Raw genomic sequence first — 19,152 nt, forward strand, 5'->3', positions numbered from 1 at the left:
CGCATTTTCAACCGGTGGCCAGTTACGTAAAGCCATCGTTTTTTTGTTTTTTGTTTTGTTATGGGAATTCCCCTCTGTCTTAGATTTCCAATAAAAATACATAATGTTCTTTATCTTGTCGTAATGCCATTTAGTCTTATAATGGAACTCGGAGTAAATTTGTAGGTACTTGGTAACTAAACCAACCGAGAAGAGGGTGTTTCTATGATAAACTTGTTATACTAACTAAATCGTAGGTTATTTTTGTACAGCTATTAGTTAGAAAAGCGCCAATTAGTAGTAATGCTAGTTGGCGCCATAGGATTACATCAGATGTGCCATTTCTTTAGTTTTGTTTTCTCTTTTCTGGTTACTACAGTGCTGGTAGAAAGCTGCAATAGCCTATATACGTTGTGTTGCGTGACGCATACGGTAGCTGCATTGTAGGGGAGTATTACCGAGTCTAACTGTATCTTTCCAAAATAGTATACACGCAGATCTCGGTTACACCAAGCAAAAAAAAATAGGGTAGTCATAAGGAAAAAATGGCGTTGGATAAAATTGAAACAAAAAAACAAAATCGACGATCTGCAACAGGTGCAAGTACAGTGCAATATAGTTAAATAATCCACCGTTCGTTTGTAGTTAATGTCTTTTTATTGACCGACTCAGTGATATGATGTTCATTTATAAGAACGATATCACAGCATCAGCGCGTTATACTTGGGTGGTTATACTCATAATTGGTTAGCACTGTTTCCTCTATATAGAATTACTTGAAGCATAGAATATGCAACGATTTTAATATACGTCCAGCGTTGCGTAAAAATCGATAATGCATCCTTTTACTTTTAAAACCAGCCTTTGCTGTTTTCACGCTTGACCGTCTTTGCGTCAGCAGGGTTTTTTTTCTCTTCCGCATTCGGTGAATTCGGTTGCACCCCAGTACTAGGCATCGCTGACGCATTCTGACTTTGAATGACCAACTTGCGATCAGCAACAACAGGATCTGGCATAACGATTGGAGGCTGCTCTTTAGGAAGCGTAACGGGCACAGATTTAGTAGCAGCGTTAGCGCAGTTACTAGGTGGCGTATCATCGGTCAGAGTTGCTTCCGCGTTCGATACCGTTGTTGCATAAGAGATGTCTTGTCCTGTCATTGGAACGCTCGATTCTTTGTTGACAGCTGATAGCGTTGGCCCGCTTGCGCCAACGTTTGTAGGGTTCGTATCGAGCCGTTGGACCTCTGACTCGACGGTAACTTTGTTTTCAGAGAGGCCATTGCTCTGTAGAGGCTTTGTCTCCATTCTAGGGCAATTGTAAATGATTGAGATTTTAGCGTCGGCTACAAAGAAGATTATGCGATGCAATAGCTGAAGGCTACGCTTTCAAAAATTAATATTTTAATTGCTTACTTCGTTAGCAATGCAGTGATGCTCTGGCTGTTGGGTGTTTCGATAGCGCTGGCTGTGTTGCTTGATTTCGTATCAGGTAATGGAGGCGAAGGGGCTTTCTTGATGGAACGAAGCTGTTTTGAGTTGGATTCCATAATTGATGAGGATCCTTTCACTTCATTCTGTTTGCCCGGATGGGATGATGAAGTTTGCGACACGGTTACAGTCGGCGTTGGAAATTGATTAACCTTTTTGTTGGCTGAGAAAAACTTAAACTCTTTTGGCTTCTGTTCGTTGTCTTCACAATCTTCTTCTTCTTCATCTTCTTGTTCAGACATGCTACGGAGTAGCTGTAGAACACTGGACCCGGAATCGGCCACGAGAGCCATATCCGGCGAATACTTGCCATGTTGCGGAGAGGGTTCTGGCGTGGGCGCCACCACTGTTAGACGTTGCGCTTCCTCCATCGCTTTACGTAGGTTCTGAGAACTTTTGAATGACTCGTTACTCATCGACCGGCCAATTTGGGACCTATTTTTATACCGATGATAAAGGTTACATTCTTGGTGGCACATGCCAAATTCTGTTGGTCGTTCTTTCTTTTTTAATTGTCTGCCCCATTAGACTTTTATCAAAGGCATTTTTAAACAGAAATTTGAATATTTTACTGCAAATTACTTCCTCATTTCGTTCCAGTGTCTTACAAGTATCCCACATTCTTTGAAACTAAATCTCTTTTGATGTAGAAATTTTAAAAGAATGGCTTACAGTGGTTTGATGGTGCGTCCTTGCCCAGCTGTTATGCCTTGTGTTAACCCAGCAGCATTCATGGCAACAGCGACGCTCGCCAATTTTCGGAATCTGTCGGCACCGTTGACCTTTGCTTCATTCCCTCCAGATGATAATGATCTCGTGATTCCCATACCATCGGTGCTGGGCGACTCTTGATCGACTTCCTCATCCGCTCCGGCCACGGACACCACGTGAAAATCTCTGAGCAATCGTCGCTCCCAAATCCTCATCTTGCGACCCAGTGCAGCTAAACGAAACACACGTGATAATGGCTCATAGGGAGAATATCGATCAAAATAAAACCTTTGGTGTTTTTGTTAGCCGATGAAATGTCCATTCCATTATTCTTGAAGACGTCCAGCAGTTCAAATCGTAACGTTGAAATGTCACCTTTGACCTCATTGACATCATCTTCGGTAACTTGAGACATTTCTTGTTGTCGATGCATTGCCGTCACTGTATAGTAAAGTTTATTTGGGGTAAGTCTGTGACCAATGTTCCCAGATTAAATTGAGTTTAAAACACGTTACCATAGCGCCAAACGAGTGAACGCATCACCGCCGTATAACAGTAATCCCTCTCAGATGCATGTCGTCCCTTAAAAAAGCACGGCATTATGGTAACAGCTATGAAACATTTCTATTGTTTAGCCGATTATCTTTTTTTTTTTAATTTGCGCTTGGCCTGAGCCCGGGTGTGTACAAGTAAAGGTTGGGTAAAGTGCTTTAAAGAAGCGCTTTATCTCAACGTAACATGTGTTATCTAACAGAACAATATCCTACTACTCCCGGACGATTATACCTGTTGAACTACTGTACATCGCATTGCCCATGCATTGCATCGTTTTTTATTCAGTAAGAAGACGCGAGCACTTAATACTCCGTGAAGTCGTCGAACTAAAAGCTGATACAACTCAGCTTCGTTTGATGCAGTTTTTAGAGTTTTCTCCATCACGTTTTTTTTATTTATTAAATACTACATGAACGCCTCCTTCAGTGCGCTTATTTCTCCAAGTAAGATATCTGTGTTATACTATATCAAATTTTGTCTAGTTAGTGGGCGTTTTACAGCCATCGATACGGCACAGTTTTCACACATTCTCACCAAACATTCGCCTGCTTTTATCTACTGGAATCTATCACTATACTGCTGATTGCACAAACCCAATGAAGTTACGCTTTCGTTCTGTGTGTCTTGAGGCAAACGATAATGGATAACCCCGGACCAGTCTTCGAAAGCAAGAGGAAGTAATTAATACGATTTGCATCACGCTAGCTAGCTGTTAGTACCTCTATGCATATATTCTGATGTTTTACGACACTTACCTTCGTCGAAGTACGGCGAAGCTTGGGGTTCGATGCGTTCGATTTACGACAGAAGAGTCGCATTATCTTCTTGGGAGTTGGTAAAAGGTTGAATGGCGGAGGAAGTGTGTGGCCAGTTGCGTCGAAGTAGCTCATCCATAATTTTGAACGAGCGAATTTCCATTCTAAATGTAATGCGGATCTGAATATTATAAAATCCTTTGATTCCCTTTGCTACGTGCTCATTTACCTGTGTCTGAGTGTTCCTGGAAATAAAAGAACAAAAGAATTGTAGGGCACACGAGTATAGCAATATTACATAATGAACATACCGTGATCAGCGAGTAAGAATTAGACATCATGGCGATGAGGAGATTCAACAACACCACCACGTTGATTACGGAGTAAGCTCCGAAAATCAACATGCCCCAGAAACGGGTGTAACTCTTGACACCGGCCAATTCAAAGTTGCCCAAGTCTACTAAGCCAAAACTGGCCCAAAACAGAGATTGCGAAGACTCGAACAAACTGGATTGACGCAAAGAGACGTTGGGCAACGATTAGAGCGTTTTCTTTGTAGTATTTTGCGGTAAAACTGTAAGAAATACTTAGCAAATCGTCGCCATTTAGCACAAGCATCAGGATTCTTGTTCCAATCCGGCAATCCACCGGGTAATGTATAACACTTCTTTTTCTCCAAATCCGAGAAGTACCACAGTAACTGATTCATTCCTGAAAATGTTTACATCAGAAGCAAATGATTGGCATGTTCATCCAGTGTAAATCAATCAACAAGAGTAAAGTTTAACAAGGTGAACGTTTTCCCAATAAGAGTTCTTTAAAAAAAGAGGGTGTTAAAAAAAAAATCAATTGTGCAATTTATATACGAACCACAGGCGAAGGCAAACAAGACCAGTGTGTAGATGAAGAAGAACTTGACGATGTCAATCACCATGCTTTACAAAGAAAAGAAGCGTCAATACACGGCGAAAGGTGGAAGTGAATCAATATACTATAGCCTCACCGTCCTAAAGAAATTTGTAGAGGACCCAGATACGGGTTAATGGAGAAGAGATGCACCAACTTGAGGGCGCTATAAAGAAAATGTCAACAAGAAGCGTGCGATTGCCATTCGACATGTAACAAGTATTACCTAAAAATATTTGCCATGGCGAATACTCCTTCGGCAACCAGTTGGGGATCAAAGTCATCCCATTCCTCTCGAGGTATGTAAGCTGCTGCTGGATTTTCTTCAATCTCCTGCTGTTGTTGAATATACGCAACCACTCTCAGGCCCATTGCCAAAAGATATGACAAGTCACGGCAAACGTCGATCACGTTCCACAGGTTTCTTATGTAGCGCCCGACACCAGTTTTCCACATTTCGTAAATCTCTTCGTAGACGTATCCTAATTTTGAAAATTAAAGCGATAAAACTGTAATCTACGCGAACCCGGTCAAATCTAATATCTACGCGAATAACACTGTGAAATTTTGTTGTAAAAAACATGCAAACTCTCACCCAAGACGTAAACTGCGACAAAACATTCGAGAAATGTGGGCCCATTGCCTCGCTGTCGTCTCAGTTGATCCTCCAGGTCTCTACGCATCGCCTCCGTTCCAAGAAGTTGAATGACCAGCACGTCAAATCGTTGTGATACCAAAATCAGCAGAACTTTTGAAACGCGTTAATTAATAACATGACAGTGATCAATGCCCCTTGAAAATTGTTCGTTATGGTTTCGTTCGTAGATACTTACAGAGAAAAAAGAGGTAGGAAGAGGCATGGATTAAGAATTTCATGAAAGGTTTCTGCATCAGCTGCGCATAAGAGGATAGTGGAGCAATCATATACAACCCGCAATAGAGAGGGAAAAGTAGAGCGACTAGAGTTATTTCGGCCACCTATTTGAACATAAGAGAACTTTATGAGCATTTTAGGATAAAAATTATGGTCCATGCAAATCACCTTGTCTAAAGCAGATTTGCGACGAAAACCGGGCAAACCCTCATACCAAATGGCAGCGAGCAGCTGTTGGATATTCGGATGGGCAACAAACTACGCAAAAAGTTTTGGGATTTAGTGGTGTTACCGGAAGATTACGTAAACCAACTTTGTTCGTATAGTCGAAGAGCGTATAACGACCGTATTGCGTCATTGCTCTCGAGACAACATAACAAAACTTATTGTTGCGACCAAATACCTTTTTTTGTTTTTGCTCGATTGCCAATTCGAGTCGTGTTAGTTTCAACTCTTGGTAATCGTCGGTTGATGAACTACGACGCGCAGTGTTGCTGGGATCGTGATTCAAGAGAAACGCCAATTCGCTGGAGCTGCGCGTGTGGCTCAATAAATCGCAAGCAAACTGTTGGCACTGACGCCTTAAGTCCTGTCATCAATTTTAACACGCATTTTTATGACTCTAGATGAACACGTTACTAGTTCATAATCGTCTAAAAAGATGACCTGTCTATTGCGCTTGCACTCTTACCATATATTCCTGACGAAATTCTGTCTCCATGTAAGCCAATCTCTTCAGTTCGCCGCTAAGTTCGAACGCGCTTAGAATAGGATCGTTAGACGACAGAGCAATCAACGAAGGACTCGACAGAGCACGGTATGCGTTGATTCTCGACATGGAATGGCGCAACGAATCTTCCAGCACTCCTCGGATACAATCGCTGCAACCGCACCTGGTTTGATGGAGCGAATTAGTCGCAATTCGAAGCAAAAAAAAAAAAGTTGCAATTCGGTAAAGGTAGTTATTACTGAACGTCGTGCGGAATAGGTACAGTTGCCCCACGATCCAGTAATATCTTGAGAATCTCGTAATTGTTACGATGCGCCGCCAGAATCAGCGGTGTTATATCAGGGGTGAATGAGGAGGTCGTGCGATCCACGTTCTCCCAGCTCTGTTTACATTCCAATCAGAAAAATGTCAGGTTTGTAACCACTTCAAGATTTAGACTGTTCGCACTATATTTGCACACATGTGGACTATACGATTTATTAGAAGAAAAAGCTTAGTGTCAATGATGAGTTATAAAAAACTGTAGCCTACGTAGGGTTCTCCTTCCTTATGGATGAGCTCCTCGTGTTCCAGAAGAAGTTCCACTGCCTGAGAAATGAAACAAAACTCCGAAGTTATTGGGATTTCAAGCTTCCGTTGTGTTAAGTTGTTTTACCTCAACAAACTCCTTATCGATAGCATGAAGCAATGCATCTCGGGTGGCGACTCCCATCACGACGAGCAATTCTACCATCTTTTTTTATAAAACGATGCTTTTCAGCTTATGTGGATGAACAAACAAATCTTTAAAAGGAATGTAACCTGCAGATTTTCGTTATCGATCGCCATTAGCAGGGCACCTCTTCCTAGTGGGTCCATGCAATCCAGGTTAATGGAATTCCCATAAAATCCTCGCTTAACACGGTGGATTATTCTGTTACGCGAGGGACGTACACACATTACTAGAGTTCAAATACATCCGCCAACGTGTATCCAGTAAGAATACAGCGACGAAATTAGAAGATGACATGCTATTGGTGATGGTTACTTGAATAAGTCTAATAATAATAGATGTTTTTCTCATCTGCGTACGTCATCAGTTCCACATCAGAATGAAATTTTATAGCTATAGCGCTTGTCCATTTTCGAATTGTACCTACGAAAGTGCTGGGGTTAGCATCTTTGAGGGTTCGTTCCAGAGCTTTCCCTACACCAGAATGTAGGGTTCCTAGGAGTCTTTTGAAAGGGCACAGGGAAATGCTCGAATAGGCAAAACCTGTGGGAAACGAACCTTTTAACTGTTGCCAAATCCCCTCGTTCGACTGCCAGTAAGAACTTTTTTTCTTCAAGGGTTAACGACTTCGGAAGGATCGGCATCTTGAGATCGCGAAAGCTTTCCGTACGGATGCATCCCTGTTAAAATCGAAAGAATTGTATCATTAAAGATGTTGTGTGTTTGAATTTTAACATTTTAAAACGAATAAACAATAAATAATGAAATCAGAAACCTCTTCAACACTGTCGAACTGCGGAACCATGTCGTTAGGAGGTTTCTCCATTCTGTTAGAATAAAATAACCACATTAACGAAAGCAAACAATGTAAAAAAATTAAAATTGCTAATAATAGGCTGCTTAATTAGCTATCATCGAGCTATCTATGTTTGCCAGTTGACTTCAGAAAACGTGACTGTACAAGTGTTTAAACAAGCTCTTCGTTCTAAATTCTTACTATCGATCGCTATGATGGGAAAAAAGAAACAGGCCCAAATTTTATTTTCACTTGAAAAACAAATAAATTAAGATTTAATTTTGTTTGCTATAGATGCAGAATCCGAAAGCTTCCGGTTGTGTTCTCACTGCCTCTTGTTTTACAGATTGACTTTGGATACGAAGGTCTTATTAAAATATAGGTCTAAACAAAACTGTGTCGATCCCGAGAACACTTGTGCTTTTTCGTTGTCTAAAGCGTAGCAGCTAAAATTCTTAACATGACGGTGAACTAAACACAATCTATTATGTGTGAAAAAAATGTGATGCTCACTTTTGGGCGGAAAAATTCTCACTGGGTTGGAGGACGTAATGTTTTGACTTCTTATAGAACGATGTACTGTCAGTAACCTTGGGTATTTAAAAATCAAACAATAAGATTACTACGCTGACACGTGATGGAACAAGATGGGAATGAAGTTATTCGACTGGGATTTATAGTACCTCCCCCCCCCCCTCCCTGTTCCATCACATGTTTTGTCAGGATTCTTTTGTTCCGACTAATTAAATTACGATCGTTAAGCTAGTGCCGTCTACGTGAAACAGGGCCTATTCATCCGATTTTCATTTCCTGGTTTCGTACACCTCCGGCAAAAATCCAGTGTCATCCGCTGCATGCGGTACGCTATACACACGCAGTCGCTCCAAAAGGCGCACATCATGAGCAGCGAACATAATGGCGTATTTACAAACAAAAGGCTGTCACGCAAATATATTGGTTTTATTGATCGATTTTCTCGCAAGTATTTACTGTGATTCACGCGGAAGAAAGGTATAAGGTAAAAGAGCGAATTGGGACAGCGTTTGGGCTAACAGCCTTTCTTATGGGGAATGCGTGTAAAGCCGATCTGCTAATTTCGGACAAAAACCCTAATTCATTGGACATTTCTACTAATTCTGGACATTCTTATTTTTAAAAACTAATTTATTCATTCGATTCAGTTTTTAATTCTGAATCGAATAGCTTAAGACACCGAAGGGGGTGCAATAGAAAAATATTGCGAAATTTATGTTTCAACAACCAAAACAATGAGCTGTCAAAACGATACTTCATTTTTCAGGCCTGGTAACTTGCAATTGAAATTCACCCCAAAAACATAAAATATGGATTTTTAAAATTGTATTAAACACTTCGCTCTTTAAGTAGCCAATAGGTTATAGGTTCCACGGTAAAAACGAAAAAATAAATGTGATTCAAATTTTCGAGAAAAAAGCATAAGCACTTCCCGTAAACACGCCGTAATGTCCGAAATTTTAAACCGAAAAAAATTGTTTTTAACTTGCCCTATCCTACCAAATATCGCCGTAAGAATGTTCGTCGACTGTTTCGTAACAATGCGTTAAAATTTGTTACTAACATAGACATATACTATTCATTTAATTGCTGACTGATTTTAGTCTATTTTCCCATAAGTTCCCATGACGCTAAATCTGGACAGCAGACTATATTGATTTGTATAAGTTGTATACCAAAAATTACAAAACGTTCATAGCACAGTCATAAGGCTTTGGCGTGCAAGTTTGAAAGTCGGTTGTTCAACCCTACATAGTGACTGATTGTATTTCTTTGCTTATATATTTCAGCTCACTCTTTTTAACCATACGAAATTTTTTTTTTCAAGAGAGATTGTTAATTCATTTTAATCATCCAAAGCTAACATTTTTCCAATTATTATTACTTCCCTGGGTTCGCCTAAATTCCGGTTATAAATCAGAAACTTCATCACCTTAGCCAGCTTACAATATTCATCTAACCTGTGATGGCAATTTTCATATTTTTTACATAAGCTCCCATGGCACTAATTTGGGACATCAGACAATAAACTAAATAACGTTGGTAGGTTGTGTTTCTATTATCAATCAACAGTGGCTTAGTCGTACGGTGTTAGAACACCAACTCGAAGGTTGGTGGTTCAATACCAGTTAGGGCTCTTGTGAAAATGTTTTTTTATTACTTGTAATTTTTAATCTTATTTTGTGAGATTTTATACAATCGCCAAAGACACTTTAAACAAACGCAATATCAACAAATCTTGGTATTAATAGATTCGTTTAAATGTTCTCCACAGGGCTGTTAAATATTTTATGAAAATCATATGACAATATTCATCTAACCAATGATTTAAATTCTTATATTTTTTACATAAGCCCCCGTGACGCTAATTTGGGACAGCAGACTACATAAAAAAAGACATGTTAAGCATTTTAGTTATTTTCTGTGAACCATGGCAGAGTCGTAAGATGTTCGATTGCCACCGTAAAGGTTAGTGGTTATATACTGTCAAGGCACTATTTGTAAGTTTCGTTTTCCCCATTTCCTCATTTTTCCCTTTTTTGTGAGATATTTTGAAATCACTAAAAATACCTCACACTACTACAATATCAATAATATTAGGATCAATAGATACGTTTAAGCTTTCTCTACATGGCTGTTAAATATTTTATGAAAATCATGTGAAAATATGCATCTAATCGGTATTTGCAATTTTTATGTTTTTCACATAAGGCCCCATGACGCTAATTTGGGACAGCAGACTACAAACAAAACGACACGTTATGCTTTTTGATTATATTTCGTTAACCGTGGCATAGTCGTAAGACGTTCGATTGCCACTCTGAAGGATAATGGTTCTATGCTGTCCACAAACTATTTTTAAGTTTCATTTTCCTCATTTTTTCTTTTTTTTGAGATATTTTAAAAGTCACTAACGATACATCGCACTACAAAAATATCAATAATATTATAATCATTAGATACGTTTAAGTTTTCTCTACATGGCTGTTGAATATTTTATGAAAATCATGTGAAAATATGCATCTAATTGGTAATTGCAATTTTTATATTTTTCCCATAAGGCCCCATGACGCTAATTTGGGACAGCAGACTACATACAAAAACACATGTTATACTTTTTAACAATACTTTATTAACCGTGGCATAGTCGTAAGACGTTCGATTGCGATTCCAAAGGTTAGTGGTTCGATACTGTCACGCACTATTTTTAAGTTTCGTTTTCCTAATTGCTCATTTTCCTTTTTTTGCGAGATTTTTTTAAAATCACTAAAGATACCTCACACCTCTACAATATCAATAATATTAGGATCAATAGATTCGTTTAAGTTTTCTCTACATGGCTATTGAATATTTTATAGAAATCATATGGAAATATCCATCTAATCGGTGATTGCAATTTTTATGTTGTTCACATAAGGCCCCATGACGCTAATTTGGGACAGCAGACTACATACAAAAAGATATTTTATGCTTTTTAACCACATTTTGTTAACCATGCCGTAGTCGTAAGACGTTCGATTGCCACCCTGAAGGACAATGGTTCTATACTGGCAACACACTATTTTCAATTTTCGTCTTCCTCATTACCTTATTTTTCCCTTTTTTGTGAGATATTTTGAAATCACTAAAAATACCTCACACTACTTCAATATCAATAAAATTAGGATCAATAGATTCGTTTAAGTTTTCTCTACATGGCTGTTGAATATTTTATGAAAATCATGTGAAAATATGCATCTAGTCGGTAATTGCAATCTTTATGTTTTCACATAAGCCCCCATGACGCTAATTTGGGACAGCAGACTACATACTAAATGACATGCTAGGCTTTTCTGTCAAGTTGTGTTAACAATGGCTTAGCTGTACGACGGTGGGTTACTGACATAAAGGTTGATGGATCTATACCGCATTGGCACCACATTTAATTTTTTTATTCTCGTTTTTGAAATTTTCCTATTTGGTGAGATATTTTTGAAATCACTAAGAACACCTTAAACTAAAGATATATCAATAATATTGGTGCCAATTGATTTGTTTTAGTTTTCTCTGCATGGATGTTGAATATTTTGTGAAAATCATGTCACAATATTTATCTAATCAGTGATCGCAATTCTTATGTTTTTTACATAAGCTCCCATGACACTAATTTGGGACAGCAGACTACGTTTTACACATGTGATGATGACACATGTTATGCTTTTCCAGAAATTTTTATTCAGCATGGCATGACCGTACGATGTTGGATTGCCAACCTAAAGGCTGACGGATCTATACTCTATGGGAACTATGTATATATTTTTTTTCTCTATTTTGTAATTTTTTACAATTTGGTGAGATATTTTGAAATCACTTAGTACACCTTATACTAAAGCAATATCATCAATACTGGTATCAATAGATTCGTTTAAGTTTCCTTTACATGGCTGTTAAATATTTTATGAAAATCATGTGAGAATACTTATCTAATGGCTGATTGTAATTCTTATCTATTTTCCATAAGCTCCCGTGACGCTAATTTGGGACAGCAGACTACATACAGAAAGACATGTTATGCTTTTGAACTTCTTTGTGTGAACCATGGCATAGTCGTAAGATGTTCGATTGCCAGACGAAAAGGTTAATGGTTCTATACTGTAAAGTCATTGTTTTAAATTTTTTAATCCTCCTTTCCTCATTTTCCCCGTTCTTGTTAGATTTTTTAAAATCACTTAAGATACCTTACACCACTGCAATATCAACAATATTAGGATCGATTGATTCGTTTAAGTTTTCTCTACATGGCTATTGAATGTCATATGAAAATCATGTAAAAATATGCATCTAATCGATGATTGCAATTCTTATGTGTTTTACATAAGCTCCCGTGACGCTAATTTGGGACAGCAGACTACATACTAGATGACATATTATGCTTTTGAAAAATGTTTAATTCAAGATGGCATAGTCGTAAGACGTTGGATTGCTAACCAATAGGATCGTGGTTCTATACTGACCAGTCACTACTATTTCATTTTTTGAATTTTCCCATTTTCCCATTTTTTGTGAGATATTTTTAAATCACTTAAGATACCTTACACTAACACAATATAAAAATATTAGGATCAATGGATTCGTTGAAGTTTTCTCTCCATGGTTGTCGAATATTTTGTGAAAATCATGTTATAATATTCATCTAATCGGTGATTGCAAGTCTTGTGTTTTTTGCATAAGCTCCCATGACGCTAATTTGGGACAGCACACTACATACTAAATGACTTGTTATAGTTTTCTGTTACAATATGTCAAGGGTGGCATAGTCGTAAGACGTTGGATTGCCAACCTGAAGAATCATGGTTCAACTCCAGTTGTAGAAAATCAAAATTTACTTTTGCCTAAATTTTTCACTTTTTATCACATTTTGTGAGATTCTTTTAAATCTTCAATGACGCCTTGAGCTAACGCAATATCAACAAACACTGGTATCAATAGAATCGATAAACTTTCCTCTACATGGCAGTTGAATTTATCATGAAAATCATGTGATAATATTAATCTAATTAGTCATTGCAATTCTTATGTTTTTTACATAAGCCCCCGTGACGCTAATTTGGGACAGCAGACTACATACTAAGTGACATATTATGCTTTTCAATAAAATTTATTAGCCATGGCGTAGTGGTAAGACGTTGGATTGCTAACACCAAATGGTATGGTTCTATACCGACAGTGCACAACATGCAAAGTTCAATTAAATCGATTTGCAATTTTTCCCTATGTGTGAGAAATTTTGAAATCACTAAAGACATATTCAACTAACGCAATATCAACAAACATTGCGATTAATAGATTCATATAAATTTTCCCTACATGGCTGTTGTTGTTTTTCGTTGTTGTTTTACATCATTCTTGATTTTTTCACATTTCGTGCGATATTGTTGAATCGCAGTTTGTAAGAAAAATTGCAGAAAAAAGAAAACTCATTAAGAATTTTTTACTTCGTCACTATATGTTTACTGCTGTATGATAGTTTCCTAGCGTTCTGCAAAATAGCTATTCAGTTTTAACTTCTATCTGGCATTGAACTGCAGTCCTTATTATCATGAGTCTAATGCTTTACCTCTGAGCTACCAAACTTCTGATGATAAAACTTCTATTTATAAATACTATTTAAATGTTAACCCAAAATGCAGACAAAAATATTACTTTTTGGGGATTTTATTTGACATGATAGGCAGATATCGTCTATCGTCCCTATAAATACATCGAATGTATTAATTAAACACAAGATTATATTTGAGCTGCTGAGAATTGAACCTCAGACCTCCGTCTCACCATCCAGGCATTCATCCACTGTGCCATGTCGTAAGATAAAAAATGAAAATTACCGCCACCCCACGCCCTTCGAAAACAGTGTCCAGAATTAGCGCTTTCGCTTAAAGCACAATCAAATGGGGCTATGACGAGAACAACAAAACAGTTTTTTTTTAATTTTTACTTAAAACCAATGACTTATTAACAAATTTCTTCTACGACAAGTAAAAGAAACATGAAAAGCGTAAAAAACCACTGAAATTTCTGAAAAAAACTACAAATAAACTTGTGTCCCAATAAGGGACAACAGTTTCCGAAAAATTTCTCGTTTAGTCACTGGTAAAATGAAATAAAAAATACGGAATTACCTTTAAAAATATAAAAAGGTTATTGGCTTTGAAGTTACGAAAAAAAAAATGAAAGAATGTAAATTAATTTTTTAAAAAAGCTGCGTGGATGAACCCAGACTAGATTCTAAGTCCCTAAAGTATTTTTGCGTTATTTCTATGAAAATGATTCAAAAAACGGATAAATATCCTACATCAATCGATTTATTTTTGAATTCTGCGTCGATTGATGTAAAAATATTGAAAAAAAGTTTTTTTTTTTTTTTTTCGAAAATATCTGTGTCCTAAATTAGCGTCGGCTGTCCCAAATTAGCAGGAATGGGGTTTTTTCTGGTTTGTAATATTAGAATAATACTAGCATTTAATGGGACAGACTTGTACTTAATCTGTAGAACTTAACTTGCTCTACTGTTTGATATAATTATTTAATGGGTTTCTTCAATTTTACCTTAGAAATTTCCTGTGCCGTCCAGGTGTCAGCTAACAAATCGTACGCTGTTTAGGTTTTTCGCCCGCAAGCAAAACGCACAGATTTCAATTACCGTTTTCTCGAATATTGTTATGTTTTAAATTTTGCCCTTTTGATAAATTGCGTAACCCCCCTTTTAGTTTATAATTCGCCTATAAGATGTCCCAATAGAACCCCTATCAATATACCATTCGTGATGCGACGAAATGTATGTTTTTTGTCCCAAATTAGCAGGAACCGGGCCTGTGTCCCAATTCGCTCTTTTACCTTACTTGTTATTATTATTGCTTTTTTTTTGTTCAGCAAACTATCCGGAAGAATACACGGAAAAGAAAAGAAGTATGTAGTCTTTCATCCAACTACGCCACTTTTGTTGGGAAAGGAATGCAACTATTTAAACGAACATCAACGTCTTTGACACGTTGAACAAGGCTCAAGCCTCATTCTAGGTTATGCAACACAAAATTGCGAAGAGTGAGTGCACCTGACAATGCCATTTCTTTGTACGACACGCATCTGCGTTAGACAAAAGCCAAAGCTGAAGATCCCACTAAACATTTTGTCAAAGAACTCGTCATATCGGACTGATCGTAATAGCCGTAACGCCTGTGCCTGTTCGTGGCCGTTTTGCAAGGGATTTTTCGCCCTGGTTGAATCAGAAAGGCTCTGCTTCAGCGCAGGAAGCATATTAAATGATGTAAGCCGTCTGTTTTTTAACAGGCTGCTAAAACTAAATGTACAAGATGGTGGACAGGAGGTGCTAGTAGTGTCAAGAAAGCAACGACAAAATCGAGATTTTCCATTGTACTCTACGCCTACCAGACCAAAAGTTATAGTTGTCTGGGTAAGTATTACATTCAGCTTTTTGTTGTTCATTTTGTGTTGTTAGTAGACGATAACAGCACCTTCTGTACATGCGCTTTTCTCCAGCAGGATGATCAAGTGCACGGGTCCCTCTCATTTCCTTACAAGTCTTTGGCACCATAGTCGTCATCAGGTGCTGATCAAGTCTACCTGATCAGGTGCTTTCTGGTCACGAATTACAGAAGCTGTAGAACGGTGCTGTATTTCACTGCAGTCGACCTGTCGAAAGGGCAATTTTGATCCCTTATCATTGCACACTATAGCCATTCACGAGGCGATGGCAAATGGCAGCTTAGGATAAGTGAAGGTAACTATCGCTAGCTTAATTCGTATTTTTTGACGTTAATGAATGGCAGAGTGTTTCATCGTACGAGGTAAGCCAATAAAAATTGTCAACTCGTAAGCAACATGGTTTGGCCGAAAGAGTCCAGAGTTATGGCACCCCAGGCATTCTGTATCACCCAACTAGGAAGAACACTCAACCACGAAGTAAACCTGGTGTACTTCATGACCCAACTGTCCGTCGTGATCCTGCCTGTCTGGCTATTAATTTGTTAACGTAGCCGGTAAAATTTAAAGCTTACTATTACTTACTTGCTTCGAATCGTTTGATCGATTTCCCGAAATCATATGTTGAATTATTTTAAAGTTCATTTTGTGAATCTAATGACTGGAAAATTTAATTATGAGGCCGACGTCTGGAAGCCATGTAACCAATTTAGCCTTAAACCCAAAGTAACTAGACTGGCGAATCTTTGTTATTAACAAGGCTTGATTGGGCTGTTGCCGGAAATAGAGATTAATCCGACGACCTCATCGTTTCCATCTTATCTGATCTTTCGGAGAACACCCGTTGTTTTCCAGACTTCAGTGTAGTGTTCGGTACAATTGCTAACGTCTTATGGCAAAACAATGGCTCATGTAAGCAATTACATGTTTAAAGATGAATATAAACCTACCACGAGCATACCACAGCGTACGTGGAAAACGCAGAATCGAAGTACCTTAGATTTTTCAACGATTTAATGGGTCTTCTACTATTTCTGCTCGGAAGCAGATGACAGGTAGAGAGAACAAAAGGGAACAAACGAGACAAATGGACTCTTCGTGTTGCTGATCATTATATGTAGAGGATTTCTGCAATCAGATGCATAGTCTATGTTGCTTTAAAAGGCAAGGAGGAAAAGACTGCTACAAAGCAAATGCCCGTCTGTAAATTATCAACCTCCCTTTCAAATGCCATCTAGTGCTCAAAGTAGGACGTTATTCTGAAAGTACGCTATGGTCTTACTACCTGTTGGCTATCCGGTTGGCGCTCGCAAGAAGAAATCGTAATTTCCGCAATATTTTTGTGATCCTTAATACGACAGGAAGCACCACATCAATTTCATTTTTTTCAGATTTTTTCATACTTGCGAATGTAGTTTACAGAAACGGTTAAGATAATCGATTGGTATAAGGGTCCAACCTGAGGAATTTTAAAATGCCAACGGTAGACAACTGATAAAGTAAAACATCCGTGTCTTGTAAAGTGTGCCGTATTGCGAGGTCCGTTAACGGTGGCTAAGCTAACTGTGGCATACTGTCAAGAGTCCTAAGCTTTTCACAGATTTGGGGGTGAAACCACCAGACGGCACTATCTAGTAGCTTCTTCTTGTGGACCGATCTCGTCAACTAACGTCGCGAAATTTCCATAGCACACAAGCAGACGTATTTTATTGTAGCGCTAAAACGTGGTTGAATCATTGCCAGTCATTATCCTGCAACATCTCTTTAAAGTAAATAGGACATACTGAAGTGTAATAATGCAGTTACTTTCATGATCCTTCGAGTACTGATATAAATTAGAGTTTGGAAAAGTTATTAAAAAAATTTTTTTGATGTGAAATCAGGAGGCACAGCGCTGAAATGCCACGTTTTCGTGAATAATCGGCAAAATAATAAAAATAAGTGTAGTTTATTAAGACTGCGTTTAAATTTTCTAACACTTTCCCTAGCCAGAATCCCATAAAGCAGAGTCCTGAAGTCACCAGCATGAGCACGCAACGTACCCTAACTCCTGGGCAATAAATTCGGAAGTTCAAACTATTACAGTTCAACGTAATTTTTAGAAAGGTTTTGTCTAACCTCCGTTGTAGTATTTAGACAGCATCCAAAGGTATGGGGTTTTCATTAGCCAAATTAATTTTGCTGAGAGGCCATGTTCTCCTAAACCACAACGGGAGACGACCAGTAACCCCTTACTCCTAGGAGTCACCATTGATCAGAAACTATCTCGATTTGACACGGATTACTATTCAGTTGCCATCAGGTATCTGACAAGAGAGGGAGCCGTAACAGCTACAAATATCCAAGTTAATAGGGACTACCAAAAACATCAAGAGTTTCTCAAGCACGAGTCATCGGAACAACAGCAGTTAAATCAGGCTGAGTTGCTTCAGCTTGGGAAAGCGCAGTAATTCGGTCTTTACCTTAGCCTGCCTGGCCACATTCACGACACGTCAGGGTCGTCCAAAAGATCAGACCCCAATAAATTCAGCAGTCGGCCCAGCCGATTCAGCCCGAACATACCTGCAGCGCCACCTATCAATGCCTGGCATCCAGCAAGCTTCCTGTTAACTAAATCACCATATCGTACAAGTAATTAAAAACAGAGATTTACGATAAAGGAAGCGACCTCTGGTTAAAGGTAATGACGAAAAATGACGCAGGTGGTAAAGAAATCATGATCGAGGAAGAGCAGGTAGGAGAATCGATTTAGTAGCCGAAGGAGAAGAATTCTAAACGAAACCACGGGGGTCGTGAAATCTTTTCGAAACACGGTAACTACTCATTTTATTGGATAATTAGAAGGGGTAAACTAAAGCTAACGACCAAGTAGCAAAGATATGGCGGGGTAGTATGACATGCGGGGACTATCCTTCATGCCGAAATCACTCGCATTCCACATCTTCGCCATGTAGGATTATCCCCGGACACTCTTTTCTTCTTTTTACATTACCTGGTGTTTAGCTTAAGGATAATCTTATCTTAATGAACCATCCCACGTTTATACCCCTCGAACGCGCCTTTTTAGTCAAATTGATCAAGGTTTAAACTAAGAATATCAATTTTGCGTTGTTTTCGAGGTCATTTCGTGACAAAATTAACAAGTACATCTAAAGAACTATATTTAGTGTTGCGTAATCGCCATTGCCTGTTGGTGATGGTAGCAATAACAATTTGTGGTCTAATCTCTCAGCCGTTTTTGTGTTGCTCTCTCAATTAATCAGGACAGTCGTTTTTGAAAGTTGTGTTAATAAGTTAAGAAGTTGAAGTTCAAAGCGCGTCAATTATTTATTCAAATTAGCTGAACGCTTAAAACGTTCGCCTGAAGAAAAAGAGGACAATTCGGAGGCTTAAACAAAAAATTATTCAGAGAACAACCAATAGTAATATACACACCTGCTGTGATAACCCATAGGATATTTATTACCGCCACTTGAAACACGCCTTTCAAATCGACAATTCTTTCCGGATCTGATCGACTTTTGTTTTCTATTTCTTCTATTAGGTCTTCTACCTCACGCATCATCTGGTTTTCAATAGAAGTTTTGCCGAATCCCAAATCTCTGAGGTGTCTCAAAGTGAATCGGCGCTG

General features: G+C 38.4%; 1 protein-coding gene across 2 annotated transcripts; it reads right to left on the bottom strand.

The window, feature by feature from the left end:
• Window positions 1-617: 617 nt before the first annotated feature.
• LOC130703825 (transient-receptor-potential-like protein) lies at window positions 618-8,077 on the bottom strand. Of its 2 annotated transcripts, XM_057525275.2 has the most exons (24): window positions 8,022-8,076; window positions 7,488-7,539; window positions 7,271-7,392; window positions 6,802-6,913; window positions 6,656-6,733; window positions 6,532-6,588; window positions 6,240-6,382; window positions 5,962-6,163; window positions 5,674-5,859; window positions 5,439-5,528; window positions 5,230-5,374; window positions 4,992-5,144; window positions 4,623-4,878; window positions 4,494-4,562; window positions 4,361-4,425; window positions 4,078-4,201; window positions 3,802-3,997; window positions 3,720-3,735; window positions 3,491-3,654; window positions 2,696-2,762; window positions 2,469-2,621; window positions 2,142-2,412; window positions 1,395-1,904; window positions 618-1,287 (listed from the first exon to the last, which is right to left on the bottom strand). In XM_057525275.2, exons 2-24 carry the CDS (start codon window positions 7,536-7,538, stop codon window positions 831-833), a joined length of 3,687 nt encoding a protein of 1,228 aa, XP_057381258.1. In that variant the 5' UTR covers window position 7,539; window positions 8,022-8,076; the 3' UTR covers window positions 618-830. The 2 variants fall into 2 exon arrangements, with proteins under 2 accessions (XP_057381258.1, XP_057381257.1); XM_057525274.2 differs by having other exon boundaries at window positions 3,720-3,997; window positions 8,022-8,077.
• Window positions 8,078-19,152: the final 11,075 nt, after the last annotated feature.

The sequence above is a fragment of the Daphnia carinata genome, chromosome 8, assembly GCF_022539665.2.
Source record: "Daphnia carinata strain CSIRO-1 chromosome 8, CSIRO_AGI_Dcar_HiC_V3, whole genome shotgun sequence".
Classification (NCBI taxonomy): domain Eukaryota; kingdom Metazoa; phylum Arthropoda; class Branchiopoda; order Diplostraca; family Daphniidae; genus Daphnia; species Daphnia carinata.